This window comes from Corapipo altera, unplaced genomic scaffold (assembly GCF_003945725.1).
Source record: "Corapipo altera isolate COAL_440 unplaced genomic scaffold, ASM394572v1 176, whole genome shotgun sequence".
Lineage (NCBI taxonomy): Eukaryota > Metazoa > Chordata > Aves > Passeriformes > Pipridae > Corapipo > Corapipo altera.
In genome coordinates this window covers 916-28,838 of record NW_020885160.1, presented here as the reverse complement: position 1 = coordinate 28,838, position 27,923 = coordinate 916, and the positions used below count along the sequence as shown (strand labels likewise).

The window sequence follows — 27,923 nt, the reverse complement described above, 5'->3', positions numbered from 1 at the left end:
CTATTTCCTGAGCACTGCAGACAACCCCAGGCCCAGCTCCACCCACCCTCCAACTCAACATTTCCATCATAATCAAGTGCTGAATGAGCTGCCTCAGTCCCTGAGGGACAAACTATCCCAGAGGTTTTAAGGCCCAGTTCCAGTTCTACACTAAACCCCCTCACGTTACCTGAGTTATTTGATTCACAACAGAAACACTGAAGAGCAGCTCAGCCACGACAAAACCTTTTCATCTGTTGCCACTGCAAAATACCAGATTGTGATTCACCTCTCAGAAATACCACAAAAGATCAGGATAATCCCAGCCTTGGGAATACTGTGGGAATGTGAATTAAATCAATGCTTTTAAATGGATCAAATTAATACAGGACACAGTTTTTGCTATAGGGAAACTTAACTGCTTCCTGTAGAGGAGCTGGAGCTGTTTTTAAAGGAGCTGCAGTGAGGTAAGAACATTTCCTTAAGAGAGAACTTTAAAGAGGCAAATCTACAAAAGCGTGTTGAACAATTACAGTTATTAAAACTGGCTAAGGACGAGCTGGACCTGAACTCCAAAGCTGGGCAATCCTTCCTCTGAGTCCCTCCCACATGGCCAGTAAACATCAAACCTTCCCACTGCCCTCTCTGAACTCCCCAAACCCTCCCCAACCCCTGCTCTGACCAAGGAAACAGCAGGGTAACCTATTGAGCTTCCCCACATCTAATTAAATGAGATTAAACTACTGGTTTTAGTCTTCCAGACATATCTCTCAAATACTATTACCTCATATTAAACATAGAAGTCCAAAAAAAAAAAAAATAACCAGAAGTTTTCAGCACAATTTTATTTTTTTTTAAACAAGACTTGTCAAAAAAAATTGACAGGGAAAAGCTGAAGAGCTTATAAAAATATTTTCAACTGTGTGATTAAAATTATACCACTTCTGCACGTCAGTCTCATGGCTTTTCATAATACTCCTTTAACATATTGGGAAATACTCATTCCAAGAGAAATCATTAGAGTATTTGAATTCAGATTTCACTCAGCCCTCTCATTCCCCTTCTGACTTATGTAACTCCTGATTTATTCACAATCCTCGGGCTCATTTAGCACAGGACTTCACACGAAGGTCAGCCAGTGTTTTTAACCACATCTCTTCTAGTTTCATTTTACCAGCAAACCACAAAATTCTGGATTATCAACTCCACGTGTTCCCCCAAAGATAAAACAGGCTACAGTCACCATTTTCTCACTTGTCACAGCACAACCATCACATGTCTCTATGGAAAAGTGGCTCCCCAAGCCACACTTCCCAAAATAAAAAAGATCCCTGTCAACTGGCAACCCCCTCTTCTGCTTTTTCACATTCAGTGCCTGTTAGCGAGTTGAAGCTCCATTTCCAAATATAACACAAGTTGTTTGTGGGGAAAAACAACATGAAAAACATCAGGAGGAGAGATGAGCAGAGGAATGACTCTGCTGAATTCGTTATGAGCATGTCTGAACCAGGATCCAGCACCGGGGTGGTCACAGTTGACAGCACTCCCCTGCCTGATGCTCCACTCAGCACATCTCCAATTAAATAAAAGATGCAGATGTTTCTTTCTTCCCCAAGTGGCTCAGCTCTTCTCCTTAACAAGAGTTACACCACAAGGCAGCTGCTCCAGTGGGTACAGAACGACTCTGCTTCTGGAATTTCGCTGAGAATGAGCCACTTTGTATCACAACAGCACATTTTTACCACTGGCAATTGGCAAGTGTGAATTTTAGGCTGTTCCAGATCCCACCCAGAGGCAGCTCAGCACCCTCACCACAGGATTCCATCCACAGTGGGAAGTTAGGATGCAGGGAGCCATCCCAGGGGACAGTCCTGCAGCGGGAAGTTCTTGCTGGACAACACCACAACAGCCTGACTACAGGAAACAAACATTTCTGACTGGCAAGTGTAACATGGGATAACTTTGGGATTCACAGAACTAAAGAGGGAGCCTCAGTTCAGATAAACATCTAGAACCAAAAGTGACATAAAAAACCAGAAAACTCATCCACTTCCCTTTTAATTAAAGCTCATGGACAAAAGATGAATGCAATATGAACTGCATTTATGTAATCTCAGAAGTTTTGAGGGTCTGATGCAAGGGCTCCACATCCACAGCTCAGGGCTCCTGATTCTGCTGCACCTCCTCACTACAGGCTATTTCAGATTCTAGGCTCAAGCACAGCATGAACCAAGAAGAATTAACAGCATAAACACTCCTACATCTCTTTAGAAACCTCTCCTGGTCTTTTCTCAGCAAGGCAAGTGTGGAAGAGGGGAAGAACTTTTGTTCTGCTCCCCCATTCTCAGCACACATCAAGTGACTTCGCTCTTCAAACTCCAAGAATAAGATTAAAACTGGATGCAAATGTTTCCTTCCTGACATTTTGTATTTGGATTTTTGGGACAAGTCATGCAAAAAGGTCACTGGATAATGAAATAAATGCTCCCAACACGATCCTCCCCAATGCCACAGGCTCTGGCTGCTCAGAACTCAGGGAGAAAAGCTGGAGCAGCAGCACCCCTCCATATCCTCTGCTGCCCAGGACATGGGCTGGAGAAGCTGGATAGGGCACTGCTCCCCTTCCAGAAGGTCAAAGGCACGATGAAATTCCTGCCCATGTTCCAAAGCCTACATTAGGGAGGTTTCAGCACTGAACTGGGTTTAACTGGATGGGTTATTTTTACTCCTGTGCCCCTATTAACATACAGGAGGAGCAGGACAGCCCTCCCAGCCCATCCCCACGACTTGGCTGCAGCTCCCAGACAGGTCAAATCACCAGAGCTTCAATAATATGTAAGAGACATGGAACAGCTTCAGTGCTGTGAAAGGCACAGTGGGAACATCTAAATGGGGACAAGTATCAAAGTGTAAATTCCTGCTGGGCCCTTGGGACACGGTGACACCACCACGGGCAGCCCTGGTGTGCTTGTTCCTGGGACAAGGTGACACCACTGCCCTCCTGCCCCAACTCCAGACCTCCAGTCCCATCATCTGTGTTCAATCCATCACGTCAGTGCCAGCAGCACTTTGGGAACAGGCCCCTGGGCTGTGCTTTGGGATCCACCTGTGGCTGGGATAAGGTTTTACCTTGGTTCAAGTCTCTGTGTTTCCACAGTGGTGACACACGGAGCAACAGGGCACCCAGAAGAGAAAACACACCCAGTTACATCCCAGGAGCCAAAGGCCAAGAGGTGACAGCTACAACCCCATCCTGAGGTTTGGCCCCAGCAGGGACATGACAGGACTGCAGTGCCATGCATTAACCAGAGGAATTCCAGGGAAACCCTGTTAGAGGAAGCCAGAAGCATTAACCACCAACACAGTCCTGCCTGAGAGGTTACAGAGCCTCAGTCCAGGGGATTAATGTGCATTCCCAGAGTTTGTTACCTCTCCACAGTCCTCCAACTGCACAGACACACCCATCTCTAACAGCTTCACTCGGGGAATTCCAATTACAAGCCTCCAGGTCTTCAGACTACTGGTATGGGAACATGGGACAGTTACTCTGAGCTTCAAACACTTCCAGAGGTTTCTACAGAAACGGGATTTAGTGTCACAGGAAGAATTTAGGGTCGAGACAGCAAGAGGACAAGGTGTTCTGGTGCAACCAGCACTACAGTGTCCCAAGGAGATTGGCTAAATCCCTGACAAACATGCTGGGAACAGAAATAAGTGAAACCCGTGACATCCCTGTGGAGAAACCAGGAGTGAGCCTCACCCATCCATGAGAACCTCTGCCACCACTTCCCATCTTCAGGGGGCCCTTTACTCCCCTTCTAACAGCTTCTGACCCCTGAGAGCACACACAGATCATCAAACTACCTCCAATCTTTAATTCTTTTAATCCCAAAGCATCCAGCCAGCAGAGCATCATCCCAGTTTGGAAGCTGCACCACTCCCTGTCAGTGTGTAGGAAGTTACTCCTCCTCCCTCCACAGTGACTCTCACACCACACACACACCCCCCATGTCTAACCTGCACCAGCAAGTGAGGCAGCAGCTTCCACTTCCAAACTGCTAAATGTGAAACTTAACAGTGCAATTGTTTGGATATATTAATAATGGAAAGAAAATCTAATCTAGGAACAAAAAGCAGAGATCATTTTGTTAAAGACCAAGGTTGAAAGGATTCAGACACAGGAGACTGGACTTACCCTGCAGTGACTTTCCCAATCCCTGGCCCAGCTTCCACCCATGTTTCTGGAGTAAGCGGTGTCCAATATTATCCTGACAGACAGAACAGAGAAAACAAACCAAAAATATTCCAATAATATATTCTTCGCTTCCCGCTGACATTTAAACATGTGATGAGCAAGAGATCTTTCTACATATATAGGCATGCAAAAAAAATGCTACTGAAAAGGCAATAGATGCCCAATAAAAGGGAAAGACAAATGTCAAAAATTGCTGGCTAGAATTTTTCCAGGGGGATGGGTATCAGGGACGGTCACTTTCTGATGGTGTGCTGGGCAACTTTTGTGCATCACGTTTAAAATAAATAAAAAAATAATAGTAATAATAAAAAAAAAAAAAGCAATGTGGGAGAAAATAAAGTGTACCAATAAAAATTGACAGTAAAAAGCATAAAATCAAGCTATTTATACAATCATATCCATCACCTAGACAGCACCACTTAAGATTTTTTTGGTAAAGAAAATCTACAATGTGTTTAGTCATTTTGTTTGTGTGTCAGGCTTTTATAATACTGAGTAAGTTGTAAGTGCAAGACTGCCCCACCACTAGAAACCAAAACACAATCAGAGCAAAATCCAGGCTAGACTTGATTGGGTTTTTTTTATATATGTGTATATATATATATAAACTAGCATGCAGCCAATATTAAACTGAAAAAACAGTGAGGTTAGTAAAACAAAAAAATAAAATCAATTAAATAAAATGAGCTCAAGCACAGACTGGGTGATGCATTTCACATGTAAACTAACAAAAATACTAAGATGTTAGAATGAAACAGGCCTAGCAATAAGTTAACAGCAAGGAACCATTAGTGCATGTAGGGGAAACAATAAGCATAATGTCTCATCTTCCTAAACAAAAAAGCTATTTTCGAATAAGTGGAAAAGTACTGACGCAGCAATTAAGTGTCAGCTTTTGGAAATCGGGCTGAGCAAGGCTCAGGGTGGAAATTGTTGTGTTTTTCTGCAAGGTTTGTGCCCCCAGACAAAGACCAGAGCACTCAGGGCACCCTCCAACCATCTGAGCTGACAGCTCTGCCCTTGGTGACCAGTTTACCCAGTTAGAAGCAGTGACCAACTGCCAACTCAGCAAAGGAGGACTCTGGGCTGGGACCACGTTCACCTCCTAATCATCAAAAATAAAAATAAAATAGGCACTTGTTGGTTATTAATTCTCATAAGGCAAACAACTTGAGATATACAGAAATATCCTGAATTATAACAGGATCCATAACACTGAGGGTACATGGAACCTTAAAAAAGAATTATATATACATATATATATGTATATATATGCTGAAGGTTTCTTTAATTAAATAACCAAGTCATCAACAGAAACCAGAGTACCAGTGGTTTTGTCACTCCACAAGGTTTGCAGAACTTTGGTGAATCAGCTTGAAAGGCACAGCCTTTCTAAAGATATTGGCTGCATGGATATATTTTTCCTCAAAAAGATGTTATCAAGGATAAATTCTGGAATTTTTCCTGATATCCCAGTGAAGCACTGTCTGTCTGTAGTTCTCAAGGAATAAGTGCATGTCTTTCCCATGGCACTGGCTCTCCCTCAGGACATAATTAGGGCCCCGGGGGGAAAAAACAATTTGAACCAGGAGAAGTAAAGGAATGTCTTGGGATAAAAGCAATAAAGCAAGATGGATTCCCACCACAAACACCACGGAGAGGATTAGGACTGTCTGTCTGTTGGGAAGAGGAGGAAAACTTACCTGCAGGCACACCTGCCCTGAGCACAGAGTGCCCAGTCCTGGAGCTCGAGGGGCTGGGACAAGGCACTGATTGTGCTACCCTGACAAAGGATCTTTGAATCCCTCTGTGCTGACAAAAATGGCTGCGATTCCCAAAAAAAAAAACCAAAAACTGAAACAAAACAAATTAAAAAAAATAAATAAATCCAAAGGACAAGGAGTACTTTGCATCTTGGCCAAGTGGAGATGAGACATTGTGCTGACTGTGTGTGTTATGAATGCACTAAAATAAAGACAGATGAAGCAGAACGCTATTCCAAAAGCAGTGCAAGTGGAGTGAAAGCATTTCCATACGAACCTGGCTTTAAAAACTGGGCTGTCAAAAGAACAGTTAAATGTAACACAAAGTAAGAAACTGTCCAATCACTAATGGTAGTTTTTTTTTTTTTCTTTTGCTTTGTTTTCAATTCACTGCTTGCAAGTAATGTATTTATTAAAGAAGAGTGAAAGCATAAAATAAATTCAACAAGTCAAGACCAGCTGGGAGATTCAAGAGCGGTGTGTTGTGACTGACACAGTGAAGGGGGAAACAAATGTTAAAGGGAAAAAGAAAAATTTAGAAGGGTTATACACATTAGCACCACTTTTACAGAACCACTCAAGAGGATGGTCGCGAGTTGTTTGACATAAATTGGAATGATGCCTGAACATTGTCCTGTCTCAGTTCCCAGGAAGGGGGTGGTTTTCCCAGCCCAATTTTTTCCATTTGTTTGTTTACACAGTGGAGCTAATTTTAAATCCTGCTGAATTGAAATGGAGCATCTTCTGTTTCGCTGAGAAGGGAGGAGAACTCCAGTAATTTAATATTAATATTTGAGCTGGGACCCGGTCATTAGTCTGCTCATTTCCAGCCACGTTCAGTCTCCTCCCTCCTCTTCCAATGGCTCTGACAGAGGCAGACTGACAGAACTGCCCTTCAGTGCAAATGCTGCCCTAAAAATGAGATGACTGAAGGCCAGGCTTGCTGGGCTCCCATGTGGGGCCAGTCTGCAGAGCCTGGGGAGTAGCCAGGGGTACTGGGACCAAAATTTGACATGGAGCAGCGAATGCTGCAACAGCCAGCAGCTTTTTTCATTTAAATTGCATTTTTAAGTGACAGTTCTGTAAAAGTACAGCCTCTTTCACATAGAAAAGATGGGTTTTTTCACAGAAAACCTCCTGTCTGTGTCAAAGGCTGTCATTCCTTTTGAACAGACTATCCTCAGCTGCAGCAGTTTTCCTACAGAAGAGCTGCACTGATGCACAGAAATGCCACAGCTGAGGAGGGCTGGCACGAGCCTCCTCACTTTCTTCCTCTGCCATCCTGGAGCTCCCTGTGTTACAGCCACAATAAAAATTTTCGAGGCAGCCAAAACAGGTGTCCCAATAGGTGTTTGAGTGAGCAAGGGGGCTCTCCTGTACCACCCAAGGGGGTGGGCACCCAGCCGTGGGGGCTGTGGGTGCTCCATGCAGGGAGAGCAGCTCTGGGTGGAACAACTCCCACCCCCAGCATTATCTCACCCCTCTGGAGCTGATCACCAGTGATCATTTCTATTTACAGATGGAGAACTTGGCATTAATGACAGAGCATAACTTTTCCAAAGGGTATAGGAAATGCAAGGTCTTGACTGCACGAAACCCTCATGGAGCTGGGGAAAAACCCCATCCCAAGCGAGAGGCTCCACCAGCTCAAACTGGGCTCCTCAATTCCCCATCCTGTGCCCTCACAAGATGCCCTTGGCTGCTTTCCACAGGGATCAGTGATTCCTACGTGGGGTATCCCCAGCAGAAATTTCTAACAAAGGTTCTGGCCAACAGGAAAAGAAATTGCTTCAAATTCAAACATCTGTCGAACGCAAAGGTTTTGGTGATGCCTGTGGGGTGATGCTGCGTTACGGATAAACCACAGCACTCGTTTTGCCTGACAGGTTTTCCATGAGATCCCCAGGGACTGTGTCCCCACTGCCCATCCCAGCAGGGGCAGGAACCATTCGTCTCTTGAGTGGATTGTAAGCTGTGCTCACTGTGTATGGAGGAATCTATAAGCAAGGATCGGATGCTACTGGGTGAACCCATGCAAACAAGAGGTTGAAAAGATTCCCAAAACAAAACCTAGAGCTCACTACAGATGACACAATGAAGACCAGAGAGAAAAGCCAAATAGTAATGCTACACCATTCAGCTTCCAGAAGCACATTATTTATAGCGCTGTCCACATATGGCTGCTGCTAAATGTCAAATCAGCAGCCTCATCAAATGACACTTTGGAACTAGTGGAGTCCACAGATCCGTACAGATTTCCAGTGCGACACAGCCCGGCCCCGGCTCGGCCGGGCTCCAACAGCCCGTGGTGTCAGACACCACCGACTGCAGCCTGGGACCTGGGGAGCTCAGGGACCTCCTCTGTGCCCCAGCAGCATTAGAGAGAGGGGAAAGGACATTTGTTAGTCAGGACAAGGACAAACTAACAAGCTCCAGGGTGAGTGGGGGGTTCCCAGTGTGGCCTCCAACCTGCAGCGGTGCCGGCGTGGGTGGAGCCCTGACACTGCCTGCACGGGGACGGGGCTGCTCTGGGGGGCTCTAGGGGGGTCCCAGTGCTGCCTCCTACTCCATCTGCACTGCTGGGACGAGGCAAACCAGGAATTCACAGCAAAGAGATTCGATAAACAAGTAGAGATAAGGAATTAACGTGAAGAAAATCTGGATTCTGTTCAAGCTGCAATACTTTGTGACTTCCCGTTCGGGTACCTGAACTCAGTGCACTCAAAATACTTCAGAACAAACACATGCAGCTTCTGGGATCTAAAAAAAGGGTGAAGTGCTCTGATTTTTCAAGGACATCAGACAGCAGTGGTTGCACTGACGTGAACAGCCAGTGTAAGTGCAGCATCTTTCAAACCACAACAAGAAAAAAACGTTACTTGTGGGGGGGGAAAAAAAATTATCAGTATTTGCAGCTCTGAAGAGTCCATTGATATGAAATATTTTCTTCAATTTAGTAATGGAAAATAGCTGGCACTCGTTCAGGTCCATCCCTAGCTCCTGGCAGCTCTGTTTTCCATAAATGTACTCTGGTCAGAGTCGCATGTTTCAGTCCAGACATCTTTGGCCTAAACTCGCTGTACACAGCAGGATTTCCACAGGAACAGAAACACCAGTAGGCTAATTGAGGACACGTTTCAACATTGTAATGATCTGTAGACTCCCCAAACCTATTTTTCCAGCCACCTTTGAGTTGCATGCTGTAGCAGTACAGTCAGCACCTCTCAACAGATAATGCTGCAGAGATGGATCTCACGTCAGCTGGGAATGTCGCTCGGACACGGCAAGGGAAACCCTCCACCCCAGGATCTCCAAGCACAGCTCCCCGTGGGCTTTGGAGCATTTCCATGTCACTAACATGTGGGAAGCTGCATTTAAGAGAATATATTTAACCCACCCTTCAGTCTGTAGAATAACCTTAACCTTCTAACTGGGGAGTGCTTTGATCTGCCGTGGCTATAAACACAGGATGGTTCAACATCCAAACTGTTTCCACACTGTGAAGCAGGGGCTCACTCATGACTCTGAGCAGATTCCTTGGAAAAGGCCAGTTGGATTGCTAACAGAGAACTGGTAAAGGATTATCAACCGATTTGTTAATATTGAAATATTATTGAAATAATATTTAGATGTGTGGTAGTTTCAAAATACAGACTCGCCCTTACTCCTTCCCTCTCAATTTCAGCTCTGCGTGAGCAAACAGTTTAAAATACAAGAAGAAAAAAAAAAATTATAAAAAAGCAGAATGAACATCCTTTTCCTGGTGAAAAATCTTGCAGGAGAAGTGCCCCACTGAACCCTGTCAAGAAAACTGTTCCTTCTGTAGATGTGTGTAATCTGCCAATTCAAAAAGCACATTGGTCATTAATAGTGTGGAAGGAAAAATCACCTCCACAGGTGCCAGGAAACTTGACACTCCCCAGATGGAGAGTTTCTTTTAAGAACCAACAACGTATTCTGCAGAGACCACGTGAGGATGAACTTCAAAAGTGACCAGGTTGCTCCTGACACTGAGCTTGTCCATGAGGCCAAAAAAACACCCCATGCAGCAACCACAGCTTTGAAATCCTGGGACAAGGACACTGGCACAGCTGCCCAGGGCAGGGTGGAGTCACCATCCCTGGAAGTGGATGTGGCATTTGGGGACATGGGTTAGTGGTGGCCTTGGCAGTGCTGGGGGAATGGTTGGACTCAATGATCTTAGAGGGCTTTTCCAATCTTAATGACTCTGTGATTCTCTTATTACAGACAAAAGAAGAGTGAAACAAACTGTATTTTGAAGAAAAATTTAAGGTTTTAACTCCTCCTCCTCCCAAAACAAGACAATGTCTTGTACTCTTTACCCAACTGTTTTCAAATATAACCATTAGGCTGAACTGTACCTACCAAAAAGTTGTAAAGATTAATAATGTCCTGACATTTGGATGGTGGGAGAGATATATATGAATAAAATATTACAGCCATAATTTAATTTAATTTTGCTGCTGCAGTTCAACATTAATCAAACTGCACAAAGCATTACTCCTACAGATGATGTGAAGTGCACTGTGAGCCCACATGCCCTCACTGCTGGGCTCAGGGTACCTGCTCGTGGTTTAGGCATCATTCCCTTTGGAACACCAGAGATGTGATCTGTGACCCCTTCTATTCCTCTCTTTGGGAAAACACTTTTGGAAATCAGGTAACCAGTCCAGTCTGCAAAGCAGCATTTGAATATTTTGAAATTCTAATTTCTGACGTGGCCCAGAGCAGGCCACCACCAAGTACTTCCCATTACATTTACATCAGGAATCCAGCTTGGCATTTTAATTAAAATCACCAGGTAAGATTGGAGCATTCAGGAGAGCTTTGGGTAGGAATTCCCATCTCTGCAGCATTATCTCATGCGTCATCAATTACTGCCATGCCTAAATCTAGCATCATGCCAGCACATTAAGACAGTAGGTACTATATGCAGTGTTCACTGGACCAGAAGAACAGAAATAAGAAGGGGGAAAGGAAACCCTAGAGAAGAAATTAAAAAAGGCAGACCGTGCAATACAAACCAGATCATGGCTGCTTAGCTAATATGGGCCAACTGCTGCGGAAGAAAAACGTCGAACACCCCAAGTTGTGTAAATTTTTTTGGTAAACATCTAAACACGCACACAAACACACACAACACCGACCTACACAGCAACGAGAAATAGAGACTGAGCTTCTGCTAACACTTAGTGCCTCCTGAGTGCTGACTACGGGGCAGAAACTTTCATCATTTATCTGGGGGAAAGAAACACTCGACAAGTAATTTCTTAACAAAAGTCTGGGCTGGGTTTAATCAGAACGCCGCTAAGTGTCCCTGGATTAGTCACTGCAGGTTTTCTTGTTTCTGCAAGAAACTGAAACTGAAACTCAGTGTGCTAAACTTGGGGCCATTTTAGGCTGAAGGAGCTCAGTTTAGGCTGAACCAGCTACTGTGCCTAAAACCAGCAGAAGGGGCTTTGTAAAGAGCAAAAGAGTCAAAAAGCTCCTTTTTTTTTTTTTTTAGCTCCAAAAAGCTTAAAAAGGTAAAACTAAATAAAACTTAATTTTTCCCCGTCTTATGGGGGGAAATATATTTCACACCTAATTAAAGCAACTTTACAGAAAGGCTCAGGGCAGTTTCAGCTCTGTGGGGAAGGGCTGCTGGACTAACACTGATCCCTCTCTCCACGCTCCAGGTGTCGTTCTAACACTTTTACACACCAGTAGTTTTCCAAAAATATAAACTAAAAAGGAGCAAAATACATTTAACTACACTATTCCATCAGGTTTGCATATGAATTAAACTGATTCTTCAAAGAAAAGTATAAAAACTTAAAATAAATACCTATGAATGAATGTATTATTTTAATTAAGTCCTGAAATATCACGTCGAGCTCAAATTTAAACTCACCTACTTCAAGATTAAATCCCAGGCCCACTTAAGCTCAGCATGCAATTTACCACCAAAAATTAACCCTGACTGCCACCAAGGTGCCCACTCCTCTGAGATTTGACTGCATTCACATCAAGTACCATCCGATCACGGCCCAGTTCCGGGTGGGATGGGGGTGCTGGTAAGGGGGGGGGGTCTTACCGATTCAATAGGCTTGTCTAGAGATGCCTGTTCTATCTCCAGGTGCCCCTCTTCATACTGATCAAAGTGATTGCCCTGCAAGAGAAAACAAGGGTCAGCTCCCACAGCACAGCACACACTGCCAACAGTTTCGTTTTGGGAGTCAGGTTTGGCTACAGTGACATATTTGATATAATTCTGCTAAAAAATAAACTTGTTAAATAAATGCAAGCTCAACTCAGTGTATCAGCTATAAGGACAAAAAAAAAAACCTAAAAAATAAGTCAACTTGATGATAATCATAAATTGTAGAAGTTGGCAAAACATCATACATTTACACTGACAATACTTCTGGGTTTTTTTTCTTAACAAAGTCTGTGATAACACTGAGCACGAGCAGCAGTGCCAGCCTGGAAACCACACAGGACAAGAAGCAGCAGGAATTGACCCTCCCACCACTACAAAGGGCTTTTGCAAGGCTTTCCCAGCAGCAGGAAACCCAAAACTGCTCCAGGGATACATGTGATTTCACACACCTTAAATCAACTAAAACTCACAGTGGTACCAAAGGAAACCTGTCCCTGTGCCCACAGTGCTTGTCCATGGTTTGGAACAGCCCTTCCCACAAATTTAGGTGGCTGCACAGTGATCTATCCATGGGAGTGATCCCCCAACACAGTCTTAGTTTTGACCTCAAACAACCTCCTCCCCCACCAGCTGACCACCAAAGGGCAAAATTGGATCTTCCCACTTTTTTGGCTGGATAATGAGCATACAGGATTCCGGAGCTGGGAAGGCAGCCCTGTCCTCCAGGATGACTGATGGTGCTGGAACACACCAGGGAAGGGCCATTTCAGGAAAAACAAACATCTCTGCTGCAGCTCTGCCATAGCTTTCGAGGTTTCTGAAGCCTCAAATTCCTGAGATTGCAAACATGGTGAACCATTTTTGGCTGTTCAACAGGTCCATGATGTAACAAATCCACATGAGCACAGACCTGGAAAGGGAAAATTCGGACTTCCTAGCTATAAACCCAGAAGGAAAGGGGAGAGATTCCTGCAGCCGGGATGAGCCCAAAAGCCACTGAAGGGGGTTGTTTCAGCAGGCTCCTTACATTCCCAGGCTCTGCTCAGCATCACAGGAAGCCCAGGAGGTGCCAATCCTTGGCTGTCACCCTCCGCTCCTCCCCCAGGCCCCCCAGTGCCACTGGAGCCTCCAGCTGCTCCGTGCACTCCAAAACCCTGGCAGGTTTTATTTGCATCCCAGCTCCACAATCACTTGGAGGAGGAACACACACACCACTGCCAAGAGAAACATGTTGTCACCCTCCTCCTTTCTACCAGCACTAACTTTTCCTTCTGCAGGAATTTTAATGGCAGCCGGCACGTCAAAGAGCAAACTGCCGTTAACAGACTGACAGCTGGAATATCACAAGCCTCCCAAAATCCTCTGGAAGGAGCGTTTGCATCCAGCAATGCAAATCTGCAAGAGACCATCCTGACCGAAACCTGGTGCCAAGAGAACATGCTTTGATGCTGGTGCCCCAACTTCCAGCCCATCCATCATCTGGAGTCCCCAGTGGTAATTCATCCCGGCCACACTCTGCTCCCAGGCAGCATCTTTCCCACGACCTCTCCAGAGCAAATTTGGGGCTTAATCTGCAGCCAGAAATCCACTCCCAGCTTGCTGGTTTTTTTTTTTTTGTTTTGGAAAGCCTTCAAGGAACAAGCTGAAGGCAAACTTACCATGCACGAGCAGTCGCTGGGCTGCTTTAAAAAGCCAAAACCCCCCGGGGTGTGGATGGACAGACTGTGCGTGGCAGTGCTCAGGAGTCCAGCACGGAGCAGACACCACAAAACCTGCCCCAATGGCCCAGGGACACGGCCCAGACTCCCAAAAAACAGCGCCCAAGAGAACAAGAGCAGCCAGGAGTGCACATGCTGCTTACACTGGCAACAACACATAGCTAAACTTCATGTATTTAAAAATTAAACCCATGTAACATTAATTAACACTTGAAACCCTCTCAGCACAAAGCAGACACCTCCTTTCACTCGCTGCCTGCAGGTAGCTCAGAACACGTCACTAAATTACCTGGAACAGGCGAAATATTCCTGCCCACTCCCTGGCTCCTGCAGAGCACTGCCTGCCAAGACACTGAGAGCTGTTTTCACCAAGGCAAGGGTCAACCCCAGTTCGAGAGCAGCAGGTCTGGCTGCTCTGAGGCTTCACTACTCGCTTTCTCAGGGCTTAAAACAACATCTCCTCCCAGAAACTGTGCAAAAGGCTGAGCACTCCCTGTGCCACAGCCCAGGAAATGAGAGAGCAAATAAACCATTCTCCCCAAGCTCTGGTGATCCCACCACTACCCACTCCATATATTTTGGGGGTTATTTTAGATATTTATATTTTTGGGGAGTTTATTATCTACTTGTTCCTGGTATCAAGTAGGGATGGGTGTTTTGTTTTTACAAAGAGCAGCAACACTAACACCAGAATTTTCCATAGAGGCAGGTGCTGCCTGTCTCCTGGAATTCATGGGCACACAAATGCCAGCAAGCACAGGGGACAGGTCCCATGGGAATGCTGACAACCTGCTCCTGTGCCTGTTCCAGGCTTGGCAATTCCAGGCTTCAGGATAACAAAGTGTCCAAAATGAGCTGAAATCCATAGTCATCGCAGAGACTGCTCTTTATTTATCAGTACTTAAAAGAAATGATAAAGGAATTTTTTCTTTCCACCATTAAGTGACTCATCCTGGAAAAAGGCAAGTGGACAATCCAATGGTCACAGTGGGGCTGGATTTTTGGGGGTGTTCAGGCTGGTGGTGCCCAGTGAGGGAGGAGAAAAATGGTTCTATGGCCACAACAAACAGCTCGTTAAGGCAACACTCTCTGCCAGTGTGGGGATCCCAGGCCTCCTGGAGCTGGGATTTGGGGGGCTGGAGGCAGCACAGTCTGTCCCTTTGCCTCCTCATCCCTGGAGCTGGCTAAAGAACAAGTTGGGGGGAATTCCATCTGTTTTCCCTCTTTTGCAATCCTTCAGCCTGGCACATCGAATGGATCCATGTAACATTTCTGTTTTGCTGTACCTTTAGACAATGAATCAGAGGAAGACAAAACACTTTAACATTTAAATCTAACAATTAATTAAGCTCTAAACGCTGCATGTTGAGAATAAACTACATTTCTGGCAAACATGAACCACAAGCACAGACCACATTTCAGCATGATTTTGATCTGTGTCTTTTGCAGACTTGAGGGATGATTCCCTCTTCAGAGGAAACCTGGAGGTGAAAAGAAGGATTCAATCCCTACAATGCCCCTCCATTTTACAGCTGCCTGTATCAGGCTCTCTCTCACTTCTGCTTTGTGAAATGAGATGTGTTGCACTGTCCCCTTCTCACAGACACTCCCTCCATCCACCCCAAAATACCAGAGCAAATTCAATGAGAGGCTTCCACTCCAGCAGCATTTATTGCTCTCACTTTGTGCTACCTCTGCTAGTGCTTCACTACGACCACACTGAAATTCAGTTTATTTCACTACTTCATGAGGAACGAGGACAAGCCTCCAACATCTGAACACTCCTCACACCACTTGGCTCCTTGCTGCACTTGTCTCCAGGAGCCAACATGTTTGTGCCCTGTGATTTTTTGTGTAATATCATCTGAACTTAGGCTCACTACCCACTCTGGTTACTCAGTCACATGTTCTCTGCTCTCTCTCCCACTTTCCCACTGTTTGATCCTTGCCTGAAGCTCTTGGCCAAACCTTAAGTCCTGGAGCCCTCACATGCTGAACCATTGAGTTATGAACATGGCATTTAAAACAATCAACCAACAAAAGCTGCCTCCATGCAGGGTTTCAGACCCCTGTCCTCCCTTATTTGGACTGGAAATACTTCAGAGCCCTGGCCCAATAAATGTAATTTTGTCCCAGATTAAACCCAGTGGAGTCACTGCATTTCCTGGGACAATTCATAGCTCAAATTCAAAGCTGCTGCTTTCCTGCTCACAAGATCCCAAATGTTTTAACAGTGAGACCCAGTTGGTACCATTAAAAAAAGAATTTAGGACCTTAATTACACTTTCATCCCAAAATCATTAGTGGCAAGAATTGCTGCCAATAAATGATTCAGTGAAAGTGAAACGAATTGTTGATTTAAGCCCATTTATCAAAGTTTAATATCACAGAATTCACTCCCTCCCCAACACAAGGCACCTTTCCAGGAAGGTGGGCAAAGACAAAGCACATAAGGACACACAGAAATTACCGGGAGGGGAAACCCTTCCAAAGAATCTTCATGACAACAAGGCAGAAGAAAATCTGCTCCCTCTCACACCCCAAAGGGTGTATCCAAAACCAGAGCAACTCGTGGGCACTGCCTGCATTCCTAAGTCACCTAAAGCATCACCAGCACAAAGGGGAAGGAATGATGAGTCACTTCAGCAGCTTCAAGGCCATCAGACCACCCTGGACATTAATCACTGTCCCATCACAGAGCACATGAAGATGTCAGCAAGCAGAACACATCCCACACAGTGCTCATTCCTGACAGGAATTAGTGCTTTCCCTAATGAACAGCCCTAAGTTATCTGTGTATTATCCCAAAAGCCTCCAGCCCAGCAGCTGGGAACGCGGTGCTCAGCGGAGATGGGAACAGGCTCTGACAAAGGAGCGGGACAGTGGAGATGGGAGTGCAGGGTTTTCCTCTCAGGATGCTTCCCTTCAGCTGTCCTTCAGCTCCACCAGAGCTCAGCCACACCACCCTGGTGGTTATTAACACCAAAGATGATGATGTGAGTTACAAAACCAAGCAAAGTCCAGCAGGAAGAGCCCAGGATGAGAAAACCTGTGGAAAGCGCCGCCTGCTCCCCAAACCACAGTGACAGAGCCTTCAATGGAGGGAAATAAGGAAAGGTTCTGGCATAAAACCCCCGTGGCTCTGCCTGGGAGCATTAAACCAGGGATGGCTGGAGAGGGAACAGCCAGAATGCAGCTGCTGAGACGTCACAGCAGAAACAATCTATTTATGTCCCTGCTGGATTTCAGGACGGGCTCAGGAAGGCACTCCAAGGCTGGTTCGTGTGACCAGGACAATAACAATCGAAAATAAAGTAATTTTGCAGAAAAGCCTTGACTATACTCACTGGTATTATTCCTTAAATGCGCTGGAAAAGAGCACAGCATGATCGTGATTGCTTAACTGCACTTGAAAAGAGCACAGCGTGCTCCCTTAGATATTCAAAAATTAGTTTTACGCTGGGAGAGTTATCAGAAGAAGACTCGAAAAAATCACATTTATACTGCATTTACTCTAGAAAATGGAATTTTAAAACACAAAAGCAAATCGGCACCACTTCTGCATATCCTATTTATCCATCACTTCGATCAATAAATCTTAAACTCTAAAAATATTAAGTCAAGCAATAAAATTTAGGGTTGTTAATCACAAGTCCCACTTGAAAACATTTAATCAAGCCCACTCCCCATTCCTGAAAGCCCTGCAACCATTAGGCTGTGAACCAGGAATATCCAAAGAGAGAAATGAGTACCCACAAAAAAGGTTGTTTTCTAGTGTGGATACAGTCAGGGCAGACTGTGTGAGCTCCAGATCCCGCAATATTTTGCTCCCGGAGCTGGGAAGCACAGCTGACATTTCCTGCAGCCCTCCCGGGATGGGTCAGCACAGATGCAAGGTCTGAGCTCAGGGAACCGAAGCAGCATCTGAGCACAAGTGAGCAAATGCCAAAATCCTCCCTCCCTGCACGCACACGGCACCTTCCCAAGCAGGGGGGAAAGAAACTCGGGGATTCCAGAAGGAAATATCCTGTTAAACGTGCAGTTTTCTTTTCCAAAGGAGAGGGAGCAGTTACAAGACCTTCAGAAGATAAGGCACCTTATCATCCTTTCCCTTTTCCCAAAGCTGGCTCCTGGCACTCCTGCAAACACTGCACAGCCAGGATCCGTGAGAACACTGCCCGTGCACCAGCAGCACCACGGCCAAGCCAGGCTCAGGAACTGCTCTGACTCTTTCCTGAGCAGGAATGTCAGCAAACCATCGACACTCGGCTCCTTTTGTACTTGGTCCTCTTTTTACAAACCTTTCTGGCTGGAGCAGCTGCTTCCAGACCCTCCGGTTTCACTTCCCCACACGCTGCCCAAGGGTGACACAAACCAGCACCTGCAGCTGAGAGGGACACGTGGGACACACAGGAGAATAAAACCCCACTCCAGGCACGGATGAACTGTGAGAGGGAGGAGTGACAAGGTCTGCCAGTGCTCCTCTGATTTTGTTTTTGTGGGGCTCTATCCCTGCCATCACACCGACCTCAGCAGCGAATTTCAGCCAAGAGAGGGAGAGGGGACGGTGCTAAACCCAAACCCGGCTCACCACGACCCGTTAAGTGTTTGTCACACACAATCAAAATGTAACGGGTTTGTAACATCTCTGCAAGACCCACACGGCCCTACACACACTGACTACAGCTCACAGCAGTAATTCCTGCTGCCCTTTCCAGCTCGGCAGGACCTGATGACTCCATAGGATGGAGGAGCTCCAAAACATAATTGATGCAGACAACCGTGTTGATGTTTAGAAATCCATCCAGAGAATTCAAAAACAACTCCAGGAAAGCGTAGCTTAGATCAGTTCTTGAATATTCATCATGCACCCAGGAGAAAATACATGTTCAAGACCAACATGCTCCTAGAAGGTAGATCCATCCAACCCTGGAAACTTTCTTGGATTAATTTTAAAGGCCACATGGGTTTTCAAAGCTATAAAAAGCAATACAAAAGCAATTTTGTACTGGCACCTGGAAAGCCTTTGTTAATGCTTCCCAGAACAAAACCATCCTTTTTCCTGTTGTTCCCTGCAGTGTCTGTAAAGACACACACAAAAAAATAATCAGTGATCCTTTCCAAACCACACAGAGGTGAAACATTCCCAAACAACACATTCTCACTGTTAGAAATCTCTTTCCCAGTCCCTTCCCTGTATATAAGCAATACAAGAGGGAAGTAGGGACACAGCACATCTGCACACCCCCCAAACAGCTGAATATTTACAGTCAACATCTTGTGAAAGCTGCAGCAAAACCTCATTTTCGGCAGACACACACATCAATTATTCTGAGAGTACTTAACAGGAAAATCCTCTCAAGTCAATACAACAAAAGCAATCACTTGAGACTGGGAGATGAATTTAAATTGGCACCGTTTGAAAGAAACACCTTGGAATTGCACGCTGAGAAGCTGATGGCACCTTTTGTTTACCAAACTAAAAATTAATTTTGAAGGCAAAGCTCTACCTGTTAAGTCCAAAAACACTGAAAAACCACTCACCAGATCTGGTTTAAACCAGGAAAACGTGCCTATGAACACCCACTTAGAGCTGCCCAAATAAAAACACGTTCTACAGATAAACAGCTTGTACCACAAGGAGTGGGAGCCAGAGGCAGGTCCCTGCTTTGCATAATTTGGCACCAAACAAGAACAATTCCATGTCTTCCAGATTCCTTCTGCTGCACCAACGGCAGCTGGGGATCTGTTCCAGCACACAGGGATGCTCTGCAGTCCTTCACAGCTGCACCCAAGAGCATCAGCACTGGCCTCACCCAGTTTTCTCTTTGCCCTTTCTTAACACACCTCGATGCAGAAGGTGCTGCAGCTTCCAGCACCCACATCTTCATGGCTGAGCAGGACTTCCAAACAATCACAGTCATGGAATGGGTTGGGAAGGACCATAAAACCCACCTCATTCCAACACCCTGCCATGGGCAGGGACACCTTCCACTAGCCCAGGTTGCTCCAAGCCCTGTCCAACCTGGCCTTGGACACTTCCAGGGATGGGGCAGCCACAGCTTCTCTGGGCAACCTGTGCCAGGGCCTCACACCCTCACAGGGGAGAATTCCTTCCCAGTATCCCATCTCTCCCTGCCCTCTGGCAGTGGGAAGCCATTCCCCCTTGTCCTGTCCCTCCATCCCTTGTCCAAAGTCCCTCTCCAGCTCTCCTGGAGCCCCTTTAGGCCCTGGAAGGGGCTCTCAGGTCTCCCTGGAGCCTTCTCTTCTCCAGCTCTCCCAGTCTGGCTCCAGAGCTGAGGGGCTCCAGCCCTCAGAGCAACTCTGTGGCCTCCTCTGGACTCACCCCATCAGCTCCAGGTCCTTCCTGTGCTGGGGGGCAGAGGGGCAGAATCCCCCCCTCCCCTGCTGCCCACACTGTGGGGTGAGCCCAGGACACGGGGGGTGTCTGGGATGCCAGAGCACATTGCCAGGGCACGTTGAACTTCTCATCAACCAACATCCCAAATCCTTCTCCTCAGGGCTGCTTTCAATCCATTCTCCCAGAGTGCCTGGACTGCCCTGACCAAGGTGCAAGGCCTTGCACTCGGCCTTGTGGAACTTCGTGCTGTTCCCACAGAACCACCTCTCCAGCCTGTCCAGGTCCCTCTGGAAGTCCCATCCCTTCCCTCCAGTGTGTGACCCCACCAGACAGCACAAGGGAAAAGAGAAAAAGCCCTGATGGGACAGGGAGCTAATCATTTCATATTTAGGGTGTAATTTATTTACCACTACAAACTTCCAGCTTCCTGCCTTCTTTTCTTTCTTAGTGTGGTGTCTGACTCGACAAAGGATTGTTCCTAAACCAAAGCATCGCAGAAAATCTCACTCAGGAGCACTGATTAACTGGATTCAAACCCCATTCAGTGCTTTTATCAATGACCAGAGGACACAGAGCCAGCTCAGTCTGCAGATCAGGAAGCCCAACAAAGGGTGAATGCACGGTGTGTTTGCACAGAGCAACCTGACCCCTTGTAAAAGTCCCCAACTCCACGTCTGCTTTCCCAGAGCCCTGTACAAACACAGCCACAGCACAGGGCTGCACCCAGCAGGCAGCAGAAATCCCACTTAAAACCTCCTCATGCAACAGAAAGGATAAAAATACAGTCCCAGGGTGTGCAACAGAGGAATAAAGTAGTAAAAAAGATGTTTATCTCTGGATGTTATACAGATAAGAGTCTACTCTAGACTCCTCTGTGTTAGTTTTATAGTCACAAGTGGGGACAATTTAAGATGCAGAAAGCTGTAACAACACAAAGGGGAAATGCCCTACTATAAGAGAATTCAGAGGTCAGGCTGTTAAGGTTCTCAGAAGAAGCTAAAACTGAGCAGAAATGCTATATATGCCCTCATACAAGAGACAGCATAGTGATGTGTGCTTTGGCAAAGCAGAGAAGGACATAAAAAACAACAATGAAAAGCTGAATATATTAAAATCTACAAGAAGAATTAAGGAAAATGAACGTTTCAGTGACTAAACGACCAGAACAATCTACCAAGGAAAATGTTCCCCATCACCAGTTGTCTTCAAGAGAGAGATACTGCAGCCAAACATCAACTCCTGGACTCAGAGCGGGATCAAAGGATGGGAACTGAAGTGATACCTGGATGTTTGAATGGCATCCTGATATCAACCTCTGGCTTTCAAACTGTGAATGGCCAGAATCTCAAATTAATTGCCCATAGAGCTGCTCGAAGGGGGAAAGTATCAAGAATCACCACAGATTTTAAACTGTGTGGTAGGAGAAAATTCTCAGCTGAGGAAGTGCTGCCCAAGAACTGCAGTTGTGCTTTTTATCTGACGAACTCCTGAAGCTCTGCATCCCCAGACAGTGGGTGGTTGGAACCTGGTTAGCTGGGTGGGTTTTGTTTTGCAGGGGGTGACTCAGAAGCAGCTGAGGTAGCTCAGACATGGTTTGTGGGGCTGTAGAAAGTGTTTCCTTTCCCGTTCACTCAGCCTCGGCACTGGAGAACAGACAACACAGAGTGGGGAGAGGCACAACCAAGACAGGAAAGAAGGTCTAAATAAAATTAACTCACCACCTGAGTCCCAGAAATGCACACTGAAGTTCAGACCCCCCTGTGATGTTCTAAAACTGGAACCAATACTTCTTGATCTACTTTATAACACTTTCCCCCAGTCTTCTCCTCCCTTCCTCACTCACACAGGGAGGTAAAAAAACCAGTCACAGTTCTGCTGTTCCAGCTTTGCTCAGCTGAGAGGTCAGAGTGTCCTGCCAAGCAGGTAAGAGCCATATTCCTCCTGTGCCGGGCCCACACCAGAAATACAATCCCAACCTAATGAAAAATGAGCATCTCCAAACAGTATGAACAGATTTTTAAAAATCTCCGATTAATTCCTCAATTAGAAAACAGCCCATGGAAAAGGCTGGCTGACTGCTTGCAGCTACTCCTGCCAAAGGCAAATTCACACTCCAGGATCTTGGATCCGCTGGAAGCTCATCGTAACACATTTTGCAGAGATTCCAATCCTCGTTCCCCCACATTAAGTTTTTCTTCTCCCAATTAGTCAAGGCGGACGAGACAAAATGACCCCATTTATCTCCTTGCGGCGCAGAGAGGAGCCATCAGCTGCCTGTGCCACCTCCCCCCCGAGCAGCCAGGCCTGCTGAAGGACATGGAAACCAAAAGCACTTCCCTCAGGCAGCACCTGGGAAGTGAACTGGAGCTGCAGCCAGAGCACACACTCATTAAAGACGGGTTCAAACCCTCCCAGCTGTCCAGCAAAGCGCTGCCTAAGCTGCTTGGGAACACAACTTATCCCTGACACTCTGCCAATTAAAAAGCATAAAATCCCCCTGCCAGCAGCACTCAGCTCAACCTGCTGGAAGCAGCAGCGGAGATGTGCTGGGTTAGCTGTTCAAATCCTTTGCGGAGGGGGAAAAAAAAATCCCACCTATCCTCTTGGAATAAGCAGGAGGAGCCGGGCTGAGGTTCAGGATGGCTGCACTTCCACCCAGTCGGGAAAACCAGGTATTCCTGCTGGGTGGAAGTGTTGTCCTGTTGTGCTGAGCATACAACAGTAAAAAACCCCGAGACAGAACAGCCTGTGTTCCGTCTGGCTAATGATGCCAGTAAGTGCAATGTACGTAGGAAGAGGAAATTATTGTACACACAGACACATATGGCTCGTGATATTTCTGCCTCAACAATGGAAAGGAGAGAGAGGCAGCAAGAAAACATTTTCTCAACATCTGGGAGTAAGTGGGAGCTCCACTGGGTTTCAGCAATATAGAGACATCCATAATATTTATTCTTTGAGTTTGCACAGCTAATCTAAAGAATAAAATCATTGCAAGTACAAAAATAGCACTAAAATGTATATTTACTTATTGCAGCAGTCTCATGTGTTCACACAGCTTTCATTAATGTTTCTAAAATATTCTGTTGGCGTAATCTGCAGCTATTGTTCGTAATTCCTTGAAGTTAAACTGGTTCCTGTTTGTCTCTGCCAGGGAAGCCTGTCAGTCAAGGGGACAGTGGCACAGACAAGTGATAGAGCCTGTGACAGAACCATGACAAACTCCACGACCCCTTGCCTGAAGGGTTAAGCTTGTCAGCATCCCACTCAAAAATAACCCTTCTTGTACAGAAAATAGAAAAAGACTGGGATTTATTTGGGTGAGCCACTCAGCAGATTTCACTTGCCACTGCAGAGCTTGGAGAGAGGCAAGAGAAGGAAGGTCAGGGATATCCTTCCTCCTCCACTAATCCATCTCCCTGCCCAAGGCTCCCAAAGGAAGAGCTGTGCCAGCCTGGCCAGGGAAAGATCCATATGACAGGCAGAGCACAGCTCAAGGCCTTTCACTGGAGCTGCCCTCAGGTTCAGCACCTTCAAAACACAGCCAGAACCAGGGGCTTTCCCTCGAGTTTCTCTGAGGTTTGAGAGCTTAGGGAAAAAGGGAAGAGGATCTTCACCTTTAGTGCAGCCTCTAAAGCTACAGAGCACAGCAACAGCGAGACAATCCTGTAAGAAAACCCCCAAAGCCCTTAATCAGCTCACTGCAGTGATATCCTCCCGGGCCATTCCTGCTCCTTTGGCAATTTCAACTTCCAAACCATCCTGAGCTGTTCAAGGTTCCTTCCACCCGACCACAGAGATGGGTCAGAATAACTCCTCCTCTCCCTCCACACCACCATCTTTATCTTTAAGGATATATGACTTCCTTATATTTACACTAGCCACTCTTTTCCACAGGGTTACCTAACTCCATGAGAGCATCTCCACTCCTTCTGCAGTTCTCTCCATGCCCACCACATTTGTTTGGCTGCAGTTATGGGAGGGTCCCCCCCTCCCTCTTATCTCTCCAGTTCTCAGCTGATCCCTCTGCCCAACCCTTCTCCCTCAGCACCTTTTCATGCCCTTCAGACCCTTCGTACCTTCTCTTTCTCAGCTGATTTAGGTCCTTCCTTCCTGAACCGATTTCCCTCCAGTGCTGTTTGTTTCCATTCCTGTCTCTCCTGATCGCACTGATCTTCCTTCAGCAAGGCACGGGGGAGGGAGGAAGAGCTCCCAGCAGCTCTCTAACCTTTAATCCACTTTTCTCCAGCACATCAGGAGCTCAGAAACCCGAGGATCACCTCTGCTAACCCTGCACTGCCAGCTCTCCCTTGCCCACATCAACACTCATCTTGCCAAACAGATCTTCCCAACACAGAATCTTTTCAGTGGCTGATAACAATAATTAGAACTCTGAAAGGCTTTTTTTTCATCCAGAGACTCTCTTCCATTAGCCACAGCACTAATCCCAAAGCATCTGCCTTTCTTCCAAGCAGCTAAAGGGTTCCTTTGACCCACACTCTTTACTCCTGACCTTTTGTTTCTCTCCCTCTCTCCAGAACATTACACATCCTCTCACTTTGAGATCACAAGTAGAGCACCCCAGAACGAAACCCGAGAGATCCCTCCAGCCTCCCTCCCCCTCCCCACGCCTCCATCCCTCTCCAAGCCGTGTAATTTTAGAGCCCATCTCCCTCTGGCCACGCTCCCTGGGTCTCACCAGCCTGGCAGGGAGGGGGGGGGTCACGTCTGGAGTCACATCCCCTCCAAAGACACAAATTTCACCTGCTGAGGAACTGGAACTGAGTGAAAAGGGCATCCCTGCCACTGGTAGAACACTCCTGCAAGGCACCTGCATCCAAACTGGGGACTTGCATGAACAGAGTCTTATTTTTGCTGTATTCTGAGAGCAGTATTTTCTAGGGGCACAGGCGGGTGTGTTTGTACCTACAGTTGCAGCAGCCCTGCAAATACTTGGCACAATGAGCATTTCCTTTACCCCACACCCGTGTTCTATCTCAGGGGACCACCATCTAAATAGAAAAAAAAAAAAAGTCAGAAAGTCTTCTCTGAAAGCAACTTTGAACCTTATTTTTCCTTCCTTCTCATCGAAAAGCCTTCCTCCATGAACTGAACTACAGTTCAGAAAAATCATTAGACTGCTGACCTGCCCACAGGACCTGGAGCTCCCTCCAATTCAGCGTGACCTTGGCCAATCCCCCTTGGATCTGCTCTTTCCCAGCTCACTGTTTTCACCTTCAATCCCCTGCAAGCCCCAGCCGGCTTCAAACTGCTCTTCCCAGGGGAGCGATTCCACTTTTCCCTCAAAGGAAGCTTTAACGCACAAAATAAAATGTCTGTCTTCTCACTGGCACATTTTCAGGGAGAGGAGAACAGAGAAGTGACCCTCCCATAAAAACAAGCCCTGCCTTTTTATTTTTCACTGTATCCTATGGGAAAGACAATAAAAGCCTGGCATCTGACACAGATAAATCCCAATTTAAAACAACGCCCAGGGAACACAGGGCTGTGACCTGGTTATTGTCTCTGGGCACTCCAAGGTTTCGGGATGGGGGAATGGAGCCCTGTTCCCTACCTGACATCACCACACATTCCCTCTGCGAGCCCAGAGCCACGACACAGTAACAGGTTTTGCCACTACAATTATTTTTCTTGCCCCACGAAGGGCAAGGACACGACTGCAGAGCTCACCCATTCCCTGGGTACCCCACTTGGTTCACGTTCCCCATCTCTCGTGTTCTCAAGCCCTGTTCGCCCCAGTTCCTGAAACACAAACTTCAAAGCCAAATCGGACTATTTCAGTGTTAATTACGGCTCATTACTTCGTTTAAGGAAATACAGGATGCAACCCAGTCCGCGTTTGGGGCTGTGGCAGGAGCCAAACCTCCATCCACACACCAGGCAACACACACAAACACGCTGAAAACCTAATTCTTCGTGTTTCTAACACGGTTTAACAACAATCTTTAAAACGTGCATCCCTTAAAACATCCGGAAGCACCATAAATTAGTCACTCCTGGATGCCCTGCCTGCTCCCAAGGCTGCACCTTAATGCCAGATTAAGCAGAATTACGCAAGCTCCGCACTATAAAAACCCTCCCAAAGCTTTAGGTGAAAGGCCCGAGCGAGGATGAGCAGCCCCATCCCAACCGCGGGCTCCCGAAACAAGGGATCACCAACCAGCCCATCCGCAGCCCTCCTCGAGCCGCCTTATCCTCGCTCCTTTTGTTTTCCTTCCCAACCCCGAGACTCTCCCGGGCTGAAGTCAGAGAACAACATGTCATTGTTCGGGCTTAATGAGTCAACGTTAATTTTCGCATTGTTTATTTAAGCCCCCTTTTCAAAACGGCAGCAGTGGCGTTAATTACGTTGAAACACCGATGTTCTCGGCTGGGCGGGGAGGGATGAAATGAGATGAGAAGGAAGAGGCGTTTTCCACAGAGAAGGGGGTCGCTGGCAGATGTTGGGACAGCGGCGTGCGGGGCTCGGGGGGTGGTGCCGTCCCCGGGGGGATCCCAGCCCTCACCGGGGGGGTCCGAGCCCTCACCGAGATGGGGGTCGGTCCCGCCACCGGGGGGTGGGGGTTGGTGCCCTCTCGGGGGGGCTGTGATGCGACCCCTCACCGGGGGGGTGTGTTATCCCCTCACCGGGAGGGGTGTGGGTTGTTCCCTCACCGGGTGGTGGTCTGACTCCTCACCGGGAGCGGGGGCGGGTCCCCTCATCGGCTGACTCCGCCGGGTCACGACACGCCCTCCCGCTGCCCCCCACAGCCCCCGTGTCACCTTGACAGCCGCCCCCGGCCCCCCGCGCTCCCCTCCGTGGCGGAGCTCCGGGCCCCGCGCACAAAGCCCCGGTGAGCGGGGGGTGAGGGGGCCGGCTCGGGGCGGCGCTGAGGGGCCCGCGGCCCCGCGGGGACAGTACCTGGAAATCCCTGTCCTCGTTGAAGCGGGAGAACCTGTCCGCCATTTCGCGCCGGCCCGACCCGGCCCGGCCCCGCTCCGGCCGCCGCCGCCTCCGCCCTCAGCACCGCCCCCGCCCGCACCGCGCATGCGCCGCGCGGTCACGTGCGCCAGCAGCGCGCGCGGTCACGTGACCCGCCGGGCCGCCCCCTCACGGACAGGCGGCAGAGAACGGCTCCGGGCCAGCGGGGACGGGCTCGCACTGCCGCCCGCGCCCCCTAGGGCTTCGCCGCGGCGAGTTACGCGTCCCGCCGAGCCTCGCTGCGTCTCCGGAGGCAGCGCGCACGGGGAGGGGCACGGCGCACGCGCTCCGGCGCGCTCTCCCCCTTTCAGCCCAATGAGGGCGCGAGCTGCGGCGCGGCGCGCAGCGGCCTCCCCGTCACACACCCCCCCACCCCCTTCCCCACACACACTCCCTTCCCAGACAGCCCTCCCTCAGTACGCGCGTGCGCAAAGCCTTCACACTGGCGAGGGCTCGACCCCGGGGTGAGGGGAAAAGGAGAGCGCGAGCCCCGCTTCTGTCTTCCCGCCTTCCCCGGGCCGAGCCAATGGGAGCTGCCCCAGCCGTTTGAGTGACGCCGACGCCAGCCAATAGGAACACGAACCTTCCCGCCCTCCCAGCCTTGAGCCAATGGGAGCTGCCCCCGCACTTTGAATGATGATCGTACCAGCCAATAGGAGAGCGGGCTCGCTGCCGCCCCCTCGTGGCGTGCGCTGCGGGTTG

At 47.7% G+C, this 27,923-nt stretch overlaps 1 protein-coding gene across 5 annotated transcripts in view; it reads right to left on the bottom strand.

Moving 5' to 3' along the window:
• Positions 1–27,271, bottom strand: part of GPATCH8 (G-patch domain containing 8) — a 53,628-nt gene extending 26,357 nt beyond the window's left edge. For 2 of the 5 annotated variants that reach the window (XM_027631061.1, XM_027631059.1), the window contains exons 1-3: positions 12,095–12,175; positions 6,275–6,292; positions 4,175–4,247 (exon numbers count right to left, since the gene is read on the bottom strand). Coding sequence is in view for 1 of the 5 variants with exons in the window: in XM_027631058.1 (XP_027486859.1) it covers positions 4,175–4,247; positions 12,095–12,169; positions 27,162–27,206 (193 nt within the window). In the remaining 4 variants the exon portion in view is untranslated. The other 3 variants (XM_027631060.1, XM_027631058.1, XM_027631062.1) reach the window with 3 other exon arrangements.
• Positions 27,272–27,923: the final 652 nt, after the last annotated feature.